Source organism: Arctopsyche grandis, chromosome 11, assembly GCF_051622035.1.
Source record: "Arctopsyche grandis isolate Sample6627 chromosome 11, ASM5162203v2, whole genome shotgun sequence".
NCBI lineage: Eukaryota > Metazoa > Arthropoda > Insecta > Trichoptera > Hydropsychidae > Arctopsyche > Arctopsyche grandis.
The window spans coordinates 5,089,009-5,114,330 of record NC_135365.1 but is presented as its reverse complement, the minus strand read 5'-3'; the positions used below and the strand labels follow the sequence as shown (position 1 = coordinate 5,114,330).

At 32.5% G+C, this 25,322-nt stretch overlaps 2 protein-coding genes across 3 annotated transcripts in view; both read right to left on the bottom strand.

Moving 5' to 3' along the window:
- The window catches only part of Nmdar2 (glutamate ionotropic receptor NMDA type subunit 2), a 251,063-nt gene that overhangs the window by 26,462 nt on the left and 199,279 nt on the right, over positions 1 to 25,322 (bottom strand). For both annotated transcript variants that reach the window (XM_077441568.1, XM_077441565.1), the window contains exons 8-9: positions 16,970 to 17,171; positions 14,947 to 15,105 (exon numbers count right to left, since the gene is read on the bottom strand). In XM_077441568.1, the coding sequence (XP_077297694.1) occupies positions 14,947 to 15,105; positions 16,970 to 17,171 (361 nt within the window). The remainder of the gene's footprint in view (positions 1 to 14,946; positions 15,106 to 16,969; positions 17,172 to 25,322) is intronic.
- The window catches only part of LOC143919204 (uncharacterized), a 740,296-nt gene that overhangs the window by 522,767 nt on the left and 192,207 nt on the right, over positions 1 to 25,322 (bottom strand). The window lies entirely within an intron of this gene.

Genomic DNA, 25,322 nt, shown 5'->3' with positions numbered 1-25,322 from the left:
TTAACATTCTGCCTTAGGTCATGGATTTTGGAGAGTCTTTAATTAATATTATGTATTAGATGTACATATGTATTATGAGCATTTATAAGAATTGTAAATAGGTTTTCGAGCTCTTTTTCCTATTATGCTGTAGATTAACATTAGAATAATATAATACTATGATTACTAACCAAATTAAATTAAATTGTAAAATAGAAAATGATCAGTAGATCAGTAGCTATTAAAATAGATACAAGATGTATTATGAACATAATTTCGTAATAATAAAAAGCATTTAAAAATAAAAAAAAATAATGTTAATTTATAATCAGTCTGATCTGTAATTAACACTGAAAATGTATGAAATCCTATAATTGATCACAATAAAAGAATCTTTTGCCAATTGTAATGATGATTACAAAAGAGTATTTTCAAAAATTAAACTTACTGTTAGAAATCCCAAGTAATGGTGTACGTTTGTATATGTATTTAAAAACAGTTGGCTAAATATACTGTAATAATTGCAGCTGTCAGAATTTTTTTTAGATTGAAGATAAGAACATAACTAAGAACTAAGCCATAGCTATACATATTATATAGGAAGAAGTTGACGAGTTGCATTAAATGAGTTGATTTAGTGCTAGCTTAGTGCGATTTTCATTAAGATTACTGCTGTCTGCTTCCAAGAGAAGAGAAATCTTCTATTAAACCGCAATTTAAAAAAATTAATCGAGAACAAAAATAGGATTAAGTTCAAACTTTAATAGAATTCAACACATAATTTCAATTTTGCTGGAACGATGTATGATTAATCAAATTTTCCGAATATTTTTAGAGATAATACTAAAACTAAATATACCAATCCAATTTATTTGTTTGTATTTTATTATCAATAATAAGAAAAAAACCTTTAGTTTGATTTAATTTATTAATAAATATACTTTAATGCATGAATTAAAATTTAATACCAGTCTTCCGTAGTTGTTTCTATTGAAAGTTAATATTTTTTTGTAATATTTTACAAAATACTGCTTTTATGTGAATGATAATAAATATAAAATCATTTTAAATAATGAAAACGTTTTTAATTTTCTAACAATTAAAAATTTGAATCAAAAACCTAAATGCGATGTTTCGTTTGGAACACGCTAGGCTAACATTTGTTTATAAAGTACTCAAATGGAACTATTTTGATATCCTTTTACCCAATTTTTTCTTATATTATGACAAAACTGAGTATTGTATATTCAAAAAATACGAGTATAATAATGTCAGCTTTAAATTCCGATACACAGAACCGCAGTTTTCCAATAGCCGATCTATAATAAATTCTCGCAACTTTTCCCCTTTGTTTGCAGACAGATACAAGGGAACGCGTGTAATGGCTAATTTTCCATTTTTTTCTTTTTGATACGTGGAAAATGTATATCCATTTAAACATTTTGGCAAAAAAGAGGGGAAGGTTCGCTGTTGTTTCTCGATATTTTTATTCGAAGGTGAAATTATGGTTGCCCGAGGGCCACAAACGTTTCTACTCTCACCCACGTGCCAAGGGATGAAATAATGGAAGGTCGGAAAATATTCGGGTATGCGAAGAAAATTCCTGGCTCGTTTGCGGCTTTAATCACGAATGCCAAAACTGAACTTTGCTTTATTAAACGGTACTATATCATGCGATAACGTCTATTACCGCCGATTCTTATTACCACGTGTCCGAATTTGACGAAATGAAAAAATAGTGCTATTTGATATTATTAGCACAGGGAATTCTAGACACTGAAGGGTAAATACACCGGGTGTTATATTTAGATAGAAGGCTTTTCGACTCGTTTGGCATCTTGAGACTTGCCTTAAATGTGGTTCCGGGGGCTAGTTAGTTAATTAAAATCGATCCTTTGGGACTTAAGTCCTTAAATTGTCATCCAGACTTGAGGCCCGTAAGGCGTATGTTTATTTACTTTGAGAGTTAATGGAGTAAAGAACTTGGAAAAACTCTCAGACCAAACTTAGCACCAAGTTTGTCCCTTCTGGCAATTCGATAACATAATTTCGTATAGCAGGAAAACATTGTTATGTTTGTATGTACAATATTGGAAGAGTGAAATAATTATAATATACAGACATATAAAGAATGCATAATCAAATACAAAATTGAAATATATCATTAAATTTGAACCTAATTTATCAAAAATGATATATATTTCAGGAATATTTTATCCATTGTGTCACTTTTATTGGGCTTTATTGATCGTATTTTTATAATTATTACTTTAAAAGTTTTATATAAAAGGAAAAATAATGAAATTGAACGTAAAAATATCGTTTTTGATCAAAAGTAGATTAACGAGCTTTACAAGTTAGGAAAACAATAAGTTACATTACGTAAATATATCAAACATTTAACATAAGACATTTATAACTTTATACGATGAAAATTTCAACTCAAACGTCTTCAAAATAAAGCATCAGTTTTTAAAATGAATCGTTCAAAAGGGCTCTCAATATTTGCAAACATTTGTGTAGTAAAGTATAACATTATTTTCTAAGACTGAACTTTTGACAGCTCTTTTATTGGTCTTAATGTGTATAAACTAGTTTGATTAAAATTATCTAAAAGGTCGAAGCTTGAGATCCTATTTGTATTTTCAAAAAAACTAAATACATAGGTTAAAATTAGTGGTATATATTTTAGGAAATTGGAATTCGATTTTTATGAAATAATATTTGACTAAAAAAGAAAGCTAGATAAATTTTTATTTGAATCTTTAATTTATACCAGGATGGCCTAACAGGTAACCGCAATGAGACTTCCTGGCCAGAAAAATTGTGCGTTTGATACAAGTATTATTAAAATTATACAAAGTAAATATATATCAATTGACATCCACAGAGACATTTTTGAGACATGCATAGGTCAAATTTGTAAATTCAGCAAAATTTGAGATTGCTAAATAATCGAGAATTGCGAGAAAATGGGTAAGGATGCTAATTTGCTAGAACCGTTTCAATAAAAATCAGATAAATTGGCAAACTCTGATAGGAAACGATCGACCTGGAGTCACAAATCCAAGGTCTGGCCATCCGAAACCAGTGGGATTTGAACCCGTGACCGGTTTGTTCAAAGCATTATATGCTTAACACTAGTCTATTCTGCTAGTTATGAAATAATTTAAAATAAAAGTTGGACACAATCAGTTTTATTTTCATTTTAACCCTCCATCACCGAAGTGGGGTATGCAAGTGCCCAAATTTTTACGTTTTTCGTAACTATGTGGTTTTCAAAGCTATACACCCTATATTTCTTGTATTCCCAGAATGAACTAGAAGAAATTTGTTTTAATAGATTTTGTATGATTAAGAAAAAGGGTACATCGTAAAAAAATACATTTATACGTTCCAAAGTATGATTTAAAGGCGGTAGCGATAAGTCATGTTTTTGACTGTTCGCTTGCATATTCTTGTTGATCGATGAATCAATGCGAGAGAAAGAGACAGCTATTTTTTCGTAAGCTATTGTTTTCGTCGCTTTTGGCGCGTGGCTATTGAGTCATGCAGTCGCCTGTTGGCCTTACCCATGTGCGTTTCGATGCGGTGCAAGCGATCGACAAGCGGCCTGACAGACTGAACCACAGATTAACGACCCGTGTACCTTATGCGTGCGCACTGCTCGCACTTACACTAAGCGAAATCTACCCGAAGTCCCGACATACCTACCCTGTATACGTTCTGTGCTTCTGATACTTTAGTTCCGAATTTTGTCTTATTAAACTCGCCAGAAAGATCCAACTCAATTTTAATAATTACCATTTTAATAATTGCATCTGTGCACATAATGTGCATTTAAAAATTAATCTGTGGTTTAGTCTGTCTGGCGCTTGTCGATCGTTTGCACCAAACCCGTGAGTTTGCGTGTTGATACTTTTGTATATTTTTTAATACAAAAATAGTCAAAAACACGCTATAGGACTAAAACGTTTTTTTACGTTGATGTATAAAATGATTAATAAGATATATTGAACCCATTTGTATTGAGAAAAGCTGTATTTTGATTAAAAAATACTGGGGTCTTACTCGACCCCGGTTCAGGACACTCGTTCGATCTCTACGCTCTGTATTTCAAAGGTTAATGTAAAAACTTTCAAAAATTGGGTCCCGGATGTATTATATGAACATACATATGTAGAATGGTAACGATACCTAATACATTTATCGGGTAAAAACAAAAATTAAACATTTCAAACGGTTGTTTCAAATATGAACACAATATTTTTATATACATATATACGACGGGGCGTGTAATTAGATATTTAATTTCGAAAAAACCGGTTTCGCGTACGTGCCCTGTTTGCGCAAACACAGTTCGAAAATCTACAAAGCAAATATGTATGTATTGGCCCATGTTCTCACACTCGAGCATCGCGCATGTGGTCAGTTTCGCGTTCGCAAAAGGTTAACTCGATTTTGGAAAGCTTTTAAATCAAACAATCCCGAGCTTTCGAAAGTGCCGATGATAAAGTGCGAGAACGCACCGGCCAAAAGTATTTTATTTATTACGCGTCGCTTCGCTGCGATCGGATCTTTTTCCGAATGATCGAACCCATTAAAAATAAATCAGTCGAATGTAACGTTTGTTGATTTTATCGAGTTTGAGCTTAACGCGTCGATTATTCATTTGGAAATTATAATTATTGAAACAAAATAGCACATATTTACGATTATTTAATAATAATCGTAAATATGTGCTATTTACCGTGGACATACACACAATCACTCGTGTAAGTTTTATCGCAATCGGTTGATTGGTATAGGACAAAAAATCGTACAGACAAACAGACAGACAAACAGACAGACAAACAGACAGACAAACAGACAGACAAACAGACAGACAAACAGACAGACAAACAGACAGACAAACAGACAGACAAACAGACAGACAAACAGACAGACAAACAGACAGACAAACAGACAGACAAACAGACAGACAAACAGACAGACAAACAGACAGAAAAACAGACAGACAAACAGACAGACAAACAGACAGACAAACAGACAGACAAACAGACAGACAAACAGACAGACAAACAGACAGACAAACAGACAGACAAACAGACAGACAAACAGACAGACAAACAGACAGACAAACAGACAAACAAACAGACAGACAAACAGACAGACAAACAGACAGACAAACAGACAGACAAACAGACAGACAAACAGACAGACAAACAGACAGACAAACAGACAGACAAACAGACAGACAAACAGACAGACAAACAGACAGACAAACAGACAGACAAACAGACAGACAAACCGGACAGAAAATCGGACAGACAAACAGACAGACAAACAGACAGACAAACAGACAGACAAACAGACAGACAAACAGACAGACAAACAGACAGAAAAACAGACAGACAAACAGACAGACAAACAGACAGACAAAAAGACAGACAAACAGACAGACAAACAGACAGACAAACAGACAGACAAACAGACAGACAAACCGGACAGAAAATCGGACAGACAAACAGACAGACAAACAGACAGACAAACAGACAGACAAACAGACAGACAAACAGACAGACAAACAGACAGACAAACAGACAGACAAACAGACAGAAAAACAGACAGACAAACAGACAAACAAACAGACAGACAAACAGACAGACAAACAGACAGACAAACAGACAGACAAACAGACAGACAAACAGACAGACAAACAGACAGACAAACAGACAGACAAACAGACAGACAAACAGACAGACAAACAGACAGACAAACAGACAGACAAACAGACAGACAAACAGACAGACAAACAGACAGACAAACAGACAGACAAACAGACAGACAAACAGACAGACAAACAGACAGACAAACAGACAGACAAACAGACAGACAAACAGACAGACAAACAGACAGACAAACAGACAGACAAACAGACAGACAAACAGACAGACAAACAGACAGACAAACAGACAGACAAACAGACAGACAAACAGACAGAAAAATATTGATTTATATAAAGGTATATAAATATGTACTTATCTAATATATAATTTCGAAAGAGACTTTGTAAGTATGTACATATGTATGTATGTATGTAAGGTTTGTTGTGAACATTGAAAACAAATCAAAGTTTATATGACAACGATATCGATATCGAAATAGTATCGATTCACATAAATTAAATAAAAAAAACAAATGAATGTTTACTATTAGATTGTTTTGCCATGCTTATATTACAAATACCGAGCAAAGCCGGATAAAAATACTAGTATACAATATATATAAGCCACAGTGTCATTACAGAATATTCCAACGCGTCACTGTCACTAGACATATAAGCATAATAAAAATATTATTTATAAAATAAAATTATTGAATATGTTAAAGATAATAAATATTTGAAATCATATTCAAATAGTGGTGACATAGTGGGTAAGATGGTTACTGACAATTTGAGGGAGTAACCGCTTCAACAATGAAATAAGATAATTTGGAAAACTCTGATAGGAAACGATCAACTTGGAGATACAAATTTCCACGTCTGACCAGCAGTATTAAAGATTATACTCACAATAAATTATTTTCAATTGAGGTTAGCTCGCGCGATCGAACATTCAATGAGATAGTGTGAAAAAAGTAACTGTCATAATTGTTCAACTATGTAACCTATGAAGTTGGGTTGGCCTGGCAAGAATCGGAAAAACAAACAAAATGAGTTTTTGTCCCACTTGCACGCAAAGAAAAGCAATGGAACACGTGATATTTCCCCATTTTCAAAGAAAAAACACTATCCTTTTTTGTCTCAAATCATAATATTTTATTTTATTTTATTGTCACAATCAATACACACTCGCCATTACAGATTTGCTCCAATGCGACGGGTGTACGTTAATGAAATACAAAATATGGTTTTAAAGCATTCTGGGTATTCACTAGACCTTGATCTTCAGACTATTACCTATTGAGGTCCATGGAGGCCACAAAAAATCAATAGTGTGAGTGATATAGTAAACCAACTATTAACTTTTATCAAGATTTTTCAAGAAACGCATCGAATGATCGACAGAAATATGCTAAAGTGTAATGAAAATTTCCGGACCCCTATATGAATTATTTATTTTATTTTATTTTACGTAGATATATATCAGGAAGGCTTGACAGGAAGACCACAATGCGCCTTCCTAGACAATTAATTACAAAAAATGCAGCATTTTTATTACATACATTACTGTACATATTAAGAGAAGCTGAAAAACACCAAATTAATAATTAATTAATAAATCCTTTAAGACATATATGGATTTAGACTTGTACATAATTTTTTTCACAAATTGTACTTTCATTAAATATATAAGATTTGTGACAGCAGGTAGGATGATTTCTCTGCCAATTTTGAGGAAATGTTTCAACAATGATAAGAAACGATTCTTACCAGCAGTATTAAAGATTAACCCGGGATTAAACATAAACGCAATCACTGAGTCATACTGCTGGTTAATATCATATAACATAAAGTTTAAAGCTGATAGTTTCCTTTAATGTATCGGAAGACTTTACAACACGCTTTTAGGTAGAAAAACTAGTTACTAGTACAATGTTTGAAACATCACAAACTATACGTACAGCTAAAGTGATTCATCAGAAGAGACATACATACATAATTCAATTTTACGCCGTTTCGTATTGAAATCATCACATTTGATGGTATACATCAACGTTACTCAAATGGCAGCGGACGCAAAGGTATTTGTTCAAACCTGTGAGGTAAGCTTATTTAATATTCAAACAGCCTTTGACAAATCGAATCGATTCATACGGTAAATCACACAAACTGTGCAGAAAGGCATATATGTATGTATGTACATATGTACGAGTGAGTAAGTGAGGTGGGGTACATGAAAGACAGGACTTTTGGGACTATTCAGATGTTGTCCCTAAAGCGATCGGGGGTCTCGGACCCCACCCTTCGTGGAATTCGAATCACGTTTCGATTTGATGTGATGCCAGGGGAGACTCCAGCCACAGTCCAGGTACACGCAGTCCCGAAACCAAGGTCTGATTAGTAATGAGGTGACGAAATATTACCCTCCCCACCAAACGACATGGGTAAAATCTAGTGGATGGCCCGTGGAGACTTTTATAGCCCACTAAAGCTCAAAGCTCAGGGGTGGAGAGCTCTCGAGAACAATTCCGCTTTCTTATTGTAAAGTCGATAGCTTGAAGCAGCGGTGTTCAAAGAAAGGTCTGCGAATTGGTGGTCGTGTCAATGTGTGAGATGTTGGATGCTAGGTTGTGTGGCTTTTTGTTTGAAAATTCTTGCTGTATGGAGAATTGATTTGTCTAATAAAAAATCATCATAAATATGCCAGCAACATAGCTCGGTCGTTAAGCTTCTACTTAACGTCGAGAGGCGCTGGGTTCAATCCTTCGATTGAAAAGAATTTTTTTGAGTATATCTGTAGTGCTGCTGGTCAGACCTGGATTTTTGTGACTCCAGGTCGATCGTTTCCTCTCAGAGTTTGCCAATTGTCTCTGATTTCATTGTTGAAATGGTTCCCGTTTAAAAATTGGCTAAAAATCCTTCCTACCTACTATGTCACCACTATTTGAGATTGATTAATGTACAATAAAAAATGATGCACAATTCATAGATGTCTCGTTAATTTGCGAATTTTTCAATGTCTCGTAATTCAGCGACTTGTATAATAAAAAAAATGCTGCAATGTTTGTAATTGGCCAGGAAAGCGCATTGGGGTTCCCTGTAAGGCCTTCCTGGTATATATGTATGTATGTATAAAAAAAATAATAAATAAATCAATAAAAGAGTATCCGGACATGTGCCCCCTGGACACGTACCCCCCCCGGACACATACCCCCGGCAATGGATAAAAATAAATAATTAATAATCTATTATATAGTTTCGAAAGAGACTATGTATGTAACTATTGTTGGTTCGTATGTATGTATGTATGAAAGTATTTTTGGTTGAGAAAGACGAAAACAAAACAAAGTTTCTATGACGACGATTCGATTGGTTGAATATTATGCTTTTTCGATTCAAATAAATTTAATAAAAAAACAAATGAATATTAACTATTAGATTCGCCATGCTTAAGCAGTTTATATTACAAATACTGAGCGAAGCCGGGTAAAACAACTAGTCTAATATATAATTTCGAAAGAGACTTTGTATGTATGTTGGTTCGTAAATCCATGACGTCATTGAACAAATGAATATTCAAATAAATTTAATAAAATGTTTACTATTAGATTAGTCATGTTTTAGCGGTTTATACAGCAAATACCGAGTGAAACCGGGTAAAAACACTAGTTAATAATAAATTAAAGTAATTAATATGAATAAATTGAGTGTGGTAGAGCATATTGAATTTCAATTTATTGTAGTAAATAGAATAAATATCAATTTAAAAGATGTTTAGTCACCAGTTAGTGTTTGCGTTCTGTGGTATTGAAAGTAAATTTTAATAAAAGTATGTAACGCGACGTTCTCCCCATCGTCCCATAGGGCAACACTCGCCCTTTATTTCGAGTGGCCACACAGGAAAAAGCCTTATAGGCGCGCGCGCATGGAGAGCGACTCTCTCTCTACCACCAGCCGTCAGCGGAGAAACATCAGCCGTGAGAGGACCGACCGAAGAGAGGACCGCAGAGCCAGCTTCCCTACCACGAGGAAGCTGCTATCGACGAGACGATTTGCAGTCAGGAACCTCCCCAACTATATATAACTGTATCCCAAGGTTAGTCCACGTTTCCATATAACCCGACCCTTGGAAGAAGAACGACCTAAACGCCCTCTGCATCACCCACCGCGAGATCAGATAAGCGCGCGTAAAACCGTTCGTTACAAGTATATATTATTGTTATATTATTATTATTATATTTGAAATATTTTTAGATTATCCATGATGGAATTTGTAAAATCGAGAAAAGGAAAAGAATAAGAGATAAGAGATATAAAAATTACCACTAACACGAAAACCATGTGAAATGCAAAGGAGGTATGTAAAAAGAGTTTAAAATAAAATTGATTTTGGATTGTTGTATATTTTAAATTATTATTATTAATTACTGATTTTTTATTGATTATATTATATTATTATTATTAATTACTGATTAGATATTGATTATTTATAAAGAGTCTGATATATGTATGTATTATTATTTACCGTTTTTCTGAATCTGTATTTTTCTGGCTGAAATAAATTAGCATTGATACTGACTTCTTATTAAAGATACTGTCAATTTTTATAAAATATTTTTGTCCTTGACGAGGGGGGGGGGGGTTGACCGGGGGTATGTGTTTAGAGGGTAATTGTCCTAGAACCCAATAAAATTAAACATTAAGACTTTTAAAGTCCTCTATCTGTTTTTCTCCGAACAAATATGGGGAAAAGCTCCACATGCTTTCAAGATGAATCAGTAGAGCTTAAAACCGAATAATAGTTCAAAATCCATACTTCAATTGGCTTCAAGGATAATGTTTAAACAATACATACGCATTCAAGCCCAGTTTGAGAAGTACCAAATTCAAGTAGTCGTCGATCGGAAGCTTCGTGAAAATTCGAGTTTCATAAGGGTGCTTAGGTTATTACATACATATGAAATATACATAAATGGGTCAGTTTAAATGTTCGTGACGTCTTATATGGGCTCCATTATATGGTTCGCAATGCTGTGATATAATATAATATAATATAATAGAAAAGGGATGAATTTAACTGCAAGTGGGCAGATAACATGTCCCTTTGGTCTTAAGCCTCTGTCGAAATTATTGAATCGAAATGGTCAGATTAATGCGACGATAAGAAGTTGAAAGTCTCCAAAGAACGGTGTAATTAATTATGTTTCGTATTATATCGTACTCGTATTTCTGAAATTGGGGATAATTTTGTTTGTTCGAGCGAGATGGTGTTTTTAATCGTTTCGCTCGTTTTGAATTAAAAATTTGTCCCTCTTAATGGAAAAGGTGTAATTTAAATGAAATGTTCTTGATGTTTATTGATTTTAGAGTATTATTATTAAGATAGCTGTACAATTCTCATCACAGGTAGTTTTTTCATTACAATTTGAATCACATTAATTTAATTTTAAATTATTTCCAGCATCAAAGGCTTTGTTTACAAACTAGCTATATGTATTTCAGGAATGGGATTCATCTTCATTTCAAGCTGTGAAAATCATCTTTTACGGTTTTATATTTGTGCTTTATATAAGACAAATAGTTTTATCCGGGTTCTTATTAAATGAATCACCAGTGAAAAGTTTTCCATACCAAGAAACATTATTTTAATTGACTTTGCAATAGATGAGCTCAAGATTTTTTACAATTTGATGAATTAACTGCCTAGATTGATTTCCAAGCACTTTTTTGTACTATGGAATGTTGATTTTTGATTAATTTAAAAAATAAAGCTTGGCATATTCTGATGTTTTTATAATAAACGAATTTATAATATACAAAAAATATATGAATTCGTATTTCAAAGTGGCCGAAACTTTTCTTTTAAAAATTGTGATTTCAATGTAACACTTTCATAATTTAATTAAAATCAAAAGGACTTCTCATTAATTGTAATACCCTTGTTCAAACATTTTTTTAGTTCTCAGAAACCCTTTAGCTTTATTTCCTTTAGCACTTCTATCTAAAATTTTCCACGTCTATGAAATGTTTTTCATTGAGTTCTATCTATTTTTGGAAATGGAACAATTTTGATTTGATGGACAATTTAAAATTAAATAAACACAATTTTAGCATGCAAAAATAAACGGGGGTGCGCTTTTGACGAATATTTTATTATTTTCGGCGATATTTACATAAGTCGTACCCCAAAGATTGTAACAGAAGCCATCAATTACGTCGACAATTTGAAATATTTTTGACACGGAGGAAGTGTGAGGTGTTGAATTTGTTATGCCTGAACAGAAAGTTATTGAATTGTCAATTTCGTTTTATTACAAAAGAAAGGCCTGCGAAAATTCGTCGAAAGTCTTGTCAATCACGATCAAAAGGTGATATTAATGAGGGTTGGAGGGCGAAGCAGAGACATCCCGGGGTGATGAGGAAAACGGCGTGGCGAGGGGCTGAGAATTTCCCATCGGAAAAATGTGAAAAATTCCTCAACAACGCGGAAAACTTTTGCAATTGATCTCCGTATATTTCCCACTTCTTCCCCGTCATACTTTCATGATTTCGTTTTCCACCACTCCGCTTTCTCATCACACTCTTCCGTAACGATTTACGAATGTATTCCATTTATATTCCACCGCACGCAATACTTTCTCGCAGAATAATTCTTTTTAACACATTGAAGCGTACGCTGAGATAGAAATTTCAAAGTTAGAGTTCGTGTGCGATTTTAGAATAATATTCAAAGGCCGCTCCGTCAAAGGGTTAGAGGGGATGTGTGTGAGAATTCATTATTGCTCCACGAATTCGAGGCGATGTAGAGAACTAATCTGCAAACACGACCTCGGGTAAATACATGGGGATCACAGTGTAAATATTTTAACGAGTTTAGAAACATAATAATGCGAAATTTATTCAAATTATGTTCGAAATTTGATCGGAAATACGGCGCGGAATGACGTAATCGAGTATCAGAAAGGAGAGAGGTAAATATTGGCGCTGTGTCAACATGACCGGAAATCAATAAATTGGACGAATGGAAGGATATTAATTTGGTATGTTTGCGTAGTATAAAAGGCTCTATTTTTGAAGCGTTCATTAAGATTCAGACGATTCGATTTCAGTCCTATAGAATTCAGCACGAAAGCACACCGACCCGAAAAACATCGGTAATACCCCTTTGAAAGCTCAATAAATCCAGGTGTGTTTTAATTTAAAATTACCTACAATCTTTTGATCTCAAAGTTTAATGTTTTCATTTATATGCTCATTTTGGGTTATGTGGATATGAAATAAGCATAGAAACAATCAAATGCATGAACAAGGTAAAATACCAAGGGCTTAAACAAAATGTATTGTATGAATTGTTATTGAGTAACGTTTGTATGAAACAAAAGATTTGACCACTACATATTAAATATGTATTTAAAAGAAATATTAATTTCGAAGGCAAATACTTTTTTTGTCATCATCAAAATGTCTATTATATCTATATATTATACGTATTAACTACGTATGTACATACATACATAAAATAGATCTTCAAATGTTATATTTCAATCCAATTGTCAAATTAAACTAGTCTTTTATTTAAAATTATGACTAATTGTTAGATTTTAGATTGTTTTTTTAACTGAATCAAGTCCTTTTAAGTTACTGACCAATTAATAAAAGGCCATTTTCTATAAATATATAGGTACAAGGGATTCCAAAAATGCCAACGTTCGTTCTCCTTACTTTGAAAAAAAATTGTGTGGACTTTTAAATATAATATACATATGTATATGTACTTATATAATAGTCAAATAGTAAATTATATATCCAATAAAAATCGGAAGGCAACAAGGCTTTTCAATGATAATAGTCAGTTAGAAATCAATACATGCATGTATTCGGAAATAGTCATTATTTAAATAGCAGGTAAAAACAAATGTAGACTTATTATTTGACTGATCCATACAAACAAATAGACGTTTTCTTTTAAATACAATACAATTAAACTAACGTTAAATTGAAATTATTATATATGTATAATATTTCGGCACTATTAGTATTTTTTTCGTTGTAATACCGGCAGTACCGATTGCCTGGATTTTGTAAAAAACGCTAGAACCGGTTTTCTAATCTCTGTTACATACATATGTACATGTCCATTCGATTGATAAATTATAAATATTGTCCGTATGAAATTATGACTAAGGAACATATGTACATTCAGAATCGATTCCTGATTATGTTATGTTTCATTTTTGTCTGTGACAAAATATTTGGATCCTTAAACGTGTTTATTACGATTATATATCACCACTGTTTCATACTCGCAAAATGGCAAAGTTTCAAAGCGATCGAAAAAATGTAGGAAGTTTGTCAGACCAATCAACGAAGTGAAAAAATATAATGTGGTTTTTGTCGTTATTATTTATGTATTTCCTTTAAAAAGTTAAATATTCCAAAAAAAATGATTATGATGTTTGGAACCAAAAGGCAAGGCCATAAAGCGGAGAAAAGAAAAAAAACAAGACAAAAATAATAACGTTGTTCTTTGATATATTTTTAATTAATTTTAATTGTGATTTGTTTCAAAATAATTATAGTAAATATTGACGTCCATTATCGAAAACAACACTTTTCCTATCGATACTTCGCCTACACAATAGGGTATAAATCACGTAAATATAAAAGGTTATTATTTATGTACAAAACCTGTCAGTTTATTATAATAATAATATTATAATACACCACTCTACAAAATAAACGAAAATACGTTGTTGTATTTTCATTCGAAATAAACTTCGCACAAAACATAAAATAAGCACTTAAACAAATGGGACGAGCTCTAACGTTTCATAAAAGGCGCAAAGTTCACAGTGGAAAAAAAGTTTAACTTGTTGAGGAACATTTCCGTTGAACTCGTTCGTATCAAACCATCACAATAATATAATATTATTCAGAATATTACGAATACATTCAAAACCAATTTTATTTGCGAAGCAATCGAAAACGATACTCAAAGAAGTATCGCATGATTATCGAAATACGACATCCTTAATAGCCACTCGCTTTACAGAGCACCATTTTCACTGCGAAAACCCTCTGATTTTCCCCATCAAGACATGACATGTTTTATCTGATGTCCCTAAATTTATCGCCAAACATTTTGCCAACTCTTGTGTGATTATGAAAGCTAGAGATCAGCCGTAAATAAACCCGTATGATCATACATATATGTGTGTATTTTTCGACGTCTGTATGTGCATGCTGCTTTTAATCATAAAAAAATGCATTTAAATATAATTGTGATATCAATATCTTACCAGCATCCACGAAGCTGTATCGAAGGGCTCCAAAAAGGCAGTTGGAGAAATAATTCCAGTGCGTTTTGCAACTACTATTGCTATTCCAGTCTCCATGAAAGGTACACTAAAATCTACGACGGCTTCACGTTCAGAGTTGATCATCAAAGAAGTCATGACCTAGAAAAGGAAAGGCATAATATCTTACTATCAGTGTTATATATGTATATGTATATATTTATATTCTATTGTTTTTGATAAATGAGCCTTTGTTTTTCATCTTCATTAAAATTTCCAAAACGCTTTCTCATTGCGGCCATTTCAAACTCACTTAGATTCTCTTAGAAATATATTACAGCGATAAAGGAAAATTTCTTTAAAATCAACAAACTCCGTTGTTTACAATTCTATAATGAATTTGTGTGTATATAAGATTTTCACTTCTCCCTGTCTCAAGGAAACATTTATTCATTTAATATTCTAGCAGGAAAGATATTCTATATATTTCCATAATCAAAACACAGATTCAAAAAATATTTATTTATTAAATCTCATGATTGAAATTTAAATTTTGACGAGAACGAGAATTGAATGCTAATTTTATTATTGATCATATACATAATGGGCTACATTATGCTTTGTAAACCAGGTATAATAAATTATAATTATACAAACAAATCTCAAAAGACAAGGCTTACCAAATAAAATAGTTGATAAAGGTCATTGATAGGTTTCTATTCATTTGACTTAACCCAATTTCATTTCGCTGTCATTTTATTATAAATACTAAATTCAACCGACAATGTGTACTATCAGTTGAAATATACATATTTTAATTCATATTCGAATACAAATTAACTTATACGTATATTTAATATGAATAATATTTAATTCATATTCGAATACAAATTAATTTGTATAATTCATGCGCGGTCTTTTGCCCGAATGAACACTTAGCCGACCGACACTTGGTCGAACGGACATTAGGCCTACGGACTTTTGATTGGCTGAATGGATGGCTGATTGCGTATTGAAATTACTCAAAACTCACTGAAAACATATACATTATTCAGAAATCAACTCAACCTCACTGAATTTTAATATTTTTGATAAATTTAAGCAATTAAAAATTTCATTCGGACAAATGTCCGTCAGAATAATGTTCATTCGGTAAATTGTCCGTTCGACCAATAGTCTGTCAATAATATTTCTACAGACAAAAATACAGCTTTGACGGTACTCGTCAGTAATTATCTACATACATATATGAGCCGTTATATTTACATATAAGTCCATTTTTCTTCATTTCGAGAAATATCTTGCAAAACATTAAATATATGGTTTTTTGTTTAAAAATATTTAAAAATACTGGTGGCCTGTAATACATTTATTCTGCATTTCCGAGATTTTGGACATATTGAATTAAAATAAGTGATAACAATTTGTGAATTAAGTCAAACAGAAATAATGTTTTTGGAATTGAAAATTGAACTTCCACCACGTTCAAATATAACGGCTCATATGTATATGTATATTTGCTTTAACACTTCAGATTTTTTTACAGAATTCTCTAGGATTGAACGATCCGTTTGAATTACTTACTTTTACGAATTGTGAGAAATATTAAGCTTCATATTACAATAGAATGTGTTCAAAACAAAAGTGTGACTTGACTTGAAAGCCTATGTAGGTTCTCTGAATCATATTCATATCGTGGATGAAAGAAACGAAATGGAATATTTATTGACTGATTCTGGCAAGTAAGATTGTAAACCCATTGTGTCATATGATCAAACTTGATGAAACATATTATAACCAGTCAAAATATATTACAACTGGTAATACACTTTGACTGTAACATACTTATATTATATATGGAATGTCATTTTATATAATGAAGGTAATAAGATACATCTTTTGCAAACTATTTATACATTCCCTAAGTATTGAATCGAGTATGAGATAAAAAAATGTTTTGATTGTTTGCTAGCGTTGTCCTTTAAAACAATGATGAAAATGCGTTACGAATGAAAATTGAGATTACCATGTCAGTCTTCCTGTTAACTAGGTCTGCGATGAGTCCATTCCATTTTCCATTCACTAGAGTACCCCATCGACCGTCTTCAACACGAACCAGTTCATATGTAAATCCCAACTCTTCGGCGAACTTCTCCAGCAGATCAATACAAAAACCTGAACAGCATTGATAGAAAGAACCGTTTTTGTGTGCTGCGCCCATATCCACCCTGAAATTACATAGAAAGAAAAAAAATAGAATCAATGTCTACAATCTATCACTTTATAGCTATGGTTATATATATATATACATATACGTAGTTTCGTATCCGCATTGGGATAGTAACGTGTCCAATAAATTCTCAATATCGCACATAGAAGATTGAACAACGTGTAAGGAAAAGTATATGACCGGTGTTATATTTTTGACACAAAAATTATCGTTGATTTATGCCTCGACCTATGCCGTACAAATATAATGAAAACAGTACAATTTTTATATTACAACTAAAATATATAAAAAAAATTCTGATACGAAAATTCACAAGCGCAGAAATCACTGTATTTGAATACGATACAAAGAATCCTTTTGCTATGTAAAATATGAGGTGAAAAAATTTACATGTCAGAGATTTTTATATATGCTATGTAGGGACATACATAGATAACAACAATTTATTTACACGTGTGAAATTTTTACGAAAAATATGAACTGTTCTTTTTTTTGTCATTTTTTAATATAACTTAAGTGCAAATTTATACCATTTTTCGTTCATATTTAATAATATTATACTTCTACATATCAATCTGAGTCTTATAAATGCATAGTAAAATGTCATACGGCAAATTAAAAACTTTAGATCATCGACTTTAGAGAGTCTTTAATTAATATTATGTATTAGATGAATTATGAGCATTTTATAAGAATTGTAAATAGGTTTTTGGGCTCTTTTCCAATTATGCTGTACATTAACATTATAATAATATAATACTATGGTTACTAACAAAATTAAATTAAAATTGTAAAATAGAAAATGATCAGTAGATCAGTAGTTATTAAAATATATATAAGATGTATTGTGAACATAATTTAGTAATAATAGAAAGCATTTAAAAATCCAAATCAACTAACGAAATAGCTATAGTTACTGACAATTATTATAGTAACTGATTAACAGTATTTTGAGCTGTTGAGAAATTAAGTACTGACTTAAAATCATATGAACTTCGGTTTTAGTAGAATATTGTATGTAAGCTTTTAATTTAACTATTATCAAAATTTAGCAACTTGTTAGAAATAGTCCGTTAAACTAATCCCTAAGCAAATTGATTCTGCCTTTGTAAGTTTTGCCAAAGTCGAGGAAAATCTTAAGGTAATTTTACAATTGAGACACTTTGATATGGGTTGAGAAAAGCTCTTTATTATTATAATAATTTCACAGAAAACATACGACGGAAATTCAGTATCCAAATCTTCAAAAGGGAAATTTAGACAATGAATTCTCTCTGAATGGAATTTATATCGCCTACACAATCCAAAGCTCGTTTCGCAATAATGCCTAACATCCCTTTAAGATTTTATTTTTATTTTTTGCACCTCGCATATGAAAATCAATGTGTTTCGCACTCTTTTTCGCGCCTTTACGACCGCGTCGAAATACATAAGGAGAGCTTTTTTTATACTTCGCCGTAAAAAATCGCTCCAAAAGCTAACCACCGAAGCCACCGAGGTGTGCTTTTTGCCAAGAGATTTGAGAAGGGGTAGGTGATGAAATTTCTCGTTTACGAGCGGGACACCAGAAGTGTTTTTGATCGAATAACAAAAAGCCGCAAAATTCACACCGCAAAACCGCACGGCGAAAACTTCCCCCGATCAATTGAAGACTGAATTTTGAAAATAAAATATCAACCAAAATCTTCGGACGATTTTATATCGAGATAAAAGGTGGATAGATAGCATCCTAACAATAAATTCATAAAAAAAGTATATATGTATGTATGTATATAAAGATAGAAAAAATATTTCGAAAGTAGGTATACATATTTTAAATTTATTTTTAAAAACAACTTAATTGAATAAAGTTTTGCTGTAGGGGTTTGAATACAATCTGCACACTAATATTTGAATAGTTAAATTTCTTTTATAGTGTCCTGAAACAATTTTAATACTCTTTCCAAACAGTTTTAATATACATAAATTTATTGAAAATCTCCATATGCCTTTAAATTGCCATATACATTCGAGATTCAATGTCGTTTATTAATTATGTAGAACGGAGCAAGAATAGATTCTAAAGTAAACTTTTGTTAATTACATTATTATTACTAAAGCAACATTAAATACATTTTGATAAGAAAAAGAATTTCTGATATTTAATCCTTAGTTATTCGAGATGTGATCTTTTGGATATCCAAGTTTTACCTATCGTATAAGGAAAATTTAACAAATAGCTTATATTGAGTTTATTTGGTGCTTGTTTAATATTATCTTCATTTATGTAAATAACTATCTGTATCTGCGTGAAGGTAAAACTATTATAATAAAATTTTTAAAGAAATACTCAAATGGGGCTTTAAGAAATTACTATAATATTTTGCCCAGATATGATACAAAAAATAAAAAATTTCCATTTTGTACTATCACTTAATATTAAAGTTTTAATAAAAACACAATTTAAGAATTTTAATTTAATTCTAATAATGTTAAAGTTTGAATAGACTTTTGTACAAGACCATAGTGACAACGATCTCTGTAAAACGGTGACTATGGTATGTACATATTTTCACTTATATTATACACAAAGAACCCTAAGCGAATACCTACATATTTTATTTTATGTATAAAGGAGCAAACTTTCGTACTTTTAAAAAGTCTCCATAAATGTATCAGAGTAGATAAGGGTTTGGCCAGAAGCCGTAAACTGAAAGCAGTATTTTTTTATTTCATTGTTTCATTTTATTTTGTCCTTTTAAATACTTTGTATCGTCGTGATATTTTATAAATACAATCTGTGTAATAATATTGAGCAATAATAAGCTTTTTACAAAGTACATAAAACGGTACATAGAGACAAACAAATGAAAAAGGAAATAATAAAAATTAAAACATGACTAAATAGAACAGTACATAACTAAACATAAAGTGATGTAATATTGGATAAAAATTATATAATAGAAATAGAATAAGGATCAATCAATCAAGACTCTCCTGATGGCAGTCCTGAATTGATGCAAGGAAATACCGAATACATCAACGTCATTCAGATCCCCATCAAACATATTATACGATAAACACGCTATAGATAGGAATATTTAAGGGAATTGTTTTTGAGGGGATTAAGTGAAAAGAGTGCAACGTGTCTAGAATACTTAACTGAAAAACTAACCTTACTCAGTAAATCGGGACAATCAAGGAAACCATTAAGGAGCTTAAAAAGGAATGAAGCATCAGTGAGTCGTCACCTGACAGAAAGGTTGTTAAAGTAAGTAACGGTAGCGTAAGTATTTGATAAAATTTAAGACATTTTCAATACAATTTATATGGGATATATAAAAAGGTGACCAGATAATTGAGGCAAATTCAAGGTGAGATCTTACAAGGGAAAAATAAAGTAATTTAAGTACATGAGGATCATTAAAGGGTTTAGTTGAGTAAAGTAGGAATCCAATAGATGTATATACTTTATTAGTAATACAGGAAATATGTAATCGAGTTTATAATTAAGAATTACACCAAGATCCTTAATAGAAGAGGATGTATTTAGAATTGAATGGTTTAAATGGTAACGATAACTGATAATAGATTTATTTCTGGCAAAATTTAAGATAGAACATTTTTCAGGATTAAGAAAAGGGTCATCATTTAAAAAAAATATATAGCAAATCTATTCAAATCTTCCTGCAGTTTATAAGAACCGTCTATAGTGTGAATCTATATTTATCTGTTTGTCTGTCTGTCTCGTATAGGCTCCTAAACCGCTCAACCGATTATGATAGAACTTTCAGGATTTGTTGTATACATGTCCGGAAAGCTTACTGTTAAAAAAACGGGAAAAAACCTCTTAATAATAATATTCGTAATTACGACTTTACCGACGCGAAAGTTTGAAGCGCCATTGAGTAGTCAAGGAAATGTGTTCGTTGGTAACCACGTTACCAGTTGGTTTATGACGACACGGCGATGAAGAGACGTTAGTAGAGCTCCAACCATCACTTGAAACGGGAACGGAAACGGGAATTGCATGCCTTATTCTGGCATTGCAACTCATGCCGAGTGCAGCTAATTGGTTTGTAAATTATAATAAATTAGTGGTTTTACCCGGCTTCGCTTGGTATTTGTAATATAAACCGCTAAAACATGACTAATCTAATAGTAAACCTTTTTAGTTTTATTTTATTAAAATTTATTTGAATACTCATTTGTTTTTTTTATTAAATTGACTCTCACGAACAAACAGACATATATGTATACTCTTTCGAAATTGTATGTATACCAGAATCCGAAGAGAAATCGGGTAGGGCTTCGCCCCGGGGAACTTCGAATCCTTTAAATCGAAAAAAAAATCGAATCGGTGCCTATGGATCGAAAAAAAAAGTTGAATGTGTTGTTCCCAACTAACCAACCAACCAACGAATGTTACATACAAAGTCTCTTTCCAATTTATTTATTTATTTAATAGTTTTGGACCAATGTGGCATTACAGGAAGAACCTAATGCGCCACAATGGCCTACATTTGAAAAATATATAAAAACATGATATAAAAACAAGTAAACTGTAAATAAAGGAAAAAAGCAAAAGCAGAAAACATGGTAAAATAAAATAATAAAAAAAAAGTAACAAAATGAAAATAATACATCATTCAGAGAGAAAAAAAAAATAACAAAAGTGTAAAAATCAAAAATTAAATACATAAATCCCATTCTTTGTTTACACTGAACAAAATAAAATAGTATATAAAAATGTACAAAGGAGAAAAAAAAAAATAAAACAAAATATGAATAAAAAATAAAATCACAGCGAGGCCCAAATGGAAGAGAGTAGATTAAGATTCCGCTCATACATCACATTCAAATTAAGAAAGTAATGATGAGCGCAGGTTACCAGATAAATATGTTAAAATAATATCCGATAATCTACGCTCCCCAAGGTGGAAAATATCACATTCAGGGACATTTATTTATGTAGAAATGTGTGTCATTTCTTCTTGGTTCTGTTCATACGTTTTCCTTAAATGTATTAATTCGATTCCTGTTGTGATGAAATCGAATCTACAAAATGGTAAGCGCTTGCTTTTCAAAATCCAAAAACATAGGAGACAATCGGAATTCTAATAGCCGGTGCGTATTGTTTGGCAAAATCGCATCAATTACCCGGTCGCGCGTAATGAGCGTTATCTGGCGGTGGCAAGTCCCCGGGATTACCCGGCATTGGAAGGGTCTCATCCCTCACCTGAGCCGGTGAGTCCTTCGAGGAGCTTTTCCCGTGTTAATGGGCGCTCGTCGACGCCCCCAGGCTTCGTCCCGCAAACAAAAGAAAGCTTCGCTAAGCCGTTCAGTGTGATGTTTTATCTCAGAGTTCCCGGAGTCCCGGAACCCAATTTACCCCCGGGGACCCTCCCTTAATTCCTCGGCGACTTTCAAAATTTATTTTCATCATTCCGTGCGTGTCTTTCGGCGACTTTGACAGATCGTAGCGATGATCCGTAGAGGTCCGGAATGGTCGGGCCAAACCCACGACCCACATTAAACGCACAGCTACGGAAATAGACCTGTCATGTTTTGAAGAATTTGAAATCCTCAGTTTTAGCAAAAAAAAAAAATGTAATAAAAAAACAGACGTTACCCTTTTGAGTTACGAATGTAGAAAAATAGTGGTTTTGAACGTGAAACTTTCTTTGCGAATTCGTCTTGCGTCACGAAACGTTGTAAATCGGCATTGTTGAGCTAGTTTGAGATCATGTAATCGTTTATGTTTAGTGTTTTCGTATTCGTATATGTTTAGTGATAAAGAAAAGGTCATATATAAATTTGTAAACTAAAAGTATATTCATACTATTCAGCACTGCAAGGTAACAGTCTGGCTCAGAAAAGTCAACTTTTATTCATGCTATACAACAGCGCAAGCTTAGAATTTCAGTTTTGGCCGAGTGTAAGGCAAAATAGGCTTACGTATACATTTCAGAACGCGACGATACGGCGCAATATTGCTTGCGTCGTATCAATATTGCACATGCGCACTCTCGTTAGTACGCGTGCACTCGCCACTTTGAGGTCACATCATGAGTGAATACTTTCACAATGAAACCGGTTTTGCTTGATATGTTACGGTGAGTTGAATAGATTGTGTCGGCTACTGCTGTAACATCTACGCTACGTACACATGTATTACGGAATATATGAATGTATCCATACATTAGCCGTTATATTTTAAAGTGGCAGTGGAAGTTCAATTTTTGTCCAAAAACACTATTCCTGTTTGATTTAATTCACAAATTTTATTTTATTTCATAGAACATGAACAATCGTCTTTATAGATGGCTCTAAAGCGACGACTGCACTTATGTATACAGATAGAATACAATCAATATAGATTGGAAGCATTTTTTATACAATGCGAATTCATACAAACAGCCACAGTGACATATATGGAGAAATTTTTGCAGCATTTTATAATCAAATTGGCAGACCTAAAGACGCTGAATAACTTGAGATTAGCAAGAGATATAGGAAGGAGAAGCCAATTTTACAGCAAACGTTTCAATGAAAATCATAAAAATTGGCAAAATCTGATCAACGAAGAAACGATCGAACTGTAGGCACAAACCAAGGTCTGGCCAGCAGCTGGATCTAATGGGACTCGAACCCGTGACCACTCTCCTCGAAAGCGCAATGTGCTAACCAATAGTCTACGCTGCCGATTATCACTTATTTTAATTCGATATGTCTGGAATCTTGGAAAAGCAGAATACAAATTTTACAGGCTACCAGTTTTATTTAAATATTGTTTAACGCAAAACATTATATTCATTGATGTATAATACACTAGATGGGCCCAGACGTATTATTTTGGTCGGAGATCTTGTCTTCACTAACTGAGGGGTGCGGGGGGTTTAACTACCGGGGAAGTTGGGTTTTTTTCCCTACGACGCAGCGGTACCTACCTACTAAGAGAAACTGTGAATGCGCCATGTATTTTACATGCGCCAAAAGGGAGACAAGTATAACACGTGAGGGCGGATCTAGTATATTCTAGATCTATGATTATACTAGTGTAGGACCCGTTGATTTCAACGGGTGGTTTCGAAAAGAAATTGAAACTCGAATAAAAATAAAGTTAAAGATATGGAATCGACTGGTTTCGGAAAGACAAAGGCACAAAAAATGAAAATTATTAAAAAAATGAAAATTATGAAAATAATGAAAAATATGAAAAAAATGAAAAAAATGAAAAATATGAAAAAAATGAAAAAAAATGAAAAAACTGAAAATAATGAAAAAAATATGAAAAAAATGGAAATAATGAAAAAGATGAAAAATTTGAAAAAAATGAAAAAAAAATGAAAAAACTGAAAATAGTAAAAATATGAAAAATATGAAAAAAAAAAAATTTGTTCCCCATACTGGTTGATGGTTGATCATAAGAAATCGGAAATCGAAAAAGATTGTCGACGAAAGCCGAAGATACGCGAATGATTGGTTCCCCATACTTCTATAAAATAATCGAATATTAAGTAATTTTAGAGCGTTTTTTCTGTCGAGGCTGTAGTCTAATGGCTAGCGACCTGTTCTGGGCGAGGGGGCCTTAGTTCGATTCCGTGATTTGGAATTAATTTTATTTTTCAAATATCGCTAAAATATAAATTGATTTCAATAATTTAAATTAAAAATATATATTTAATTGTTTTATATGAAAAGAAAAAAAAATGGTTCAAAACCTCGCTAAATGAAATTATTAAAATTACGTATTTTTATATGGCGAGAAGGAATATTTCAATTAATGTTTAAAAAAAAAACTGGATTTGGCGTGATGTCCGAGACCATTATCTCAATTTAGACCCATATTCAGGCTATTTGGGGTGATCGGTTCGAGTCGCGACAAAGTCGTCTCGTCGAAAAATGAATTAATCGATTTTTATCGATTCGTTCATTATGTTCGGCGAGAGTTAGGACACACACACACACACACACCCACACACACACACCCACACACACACACAGATTACCGTCTTTATATATATGATTAAATGTTTTGCAAAATATTTCTTAAAATGAACAAAATTGGACTTTCAAATATAACGGCTCTATGTAGAGTGTACAAAATAACACTTTTCATACTGCTGTTGACAGTTTCTGGTATGTGCTATTCCACTATGAATACACC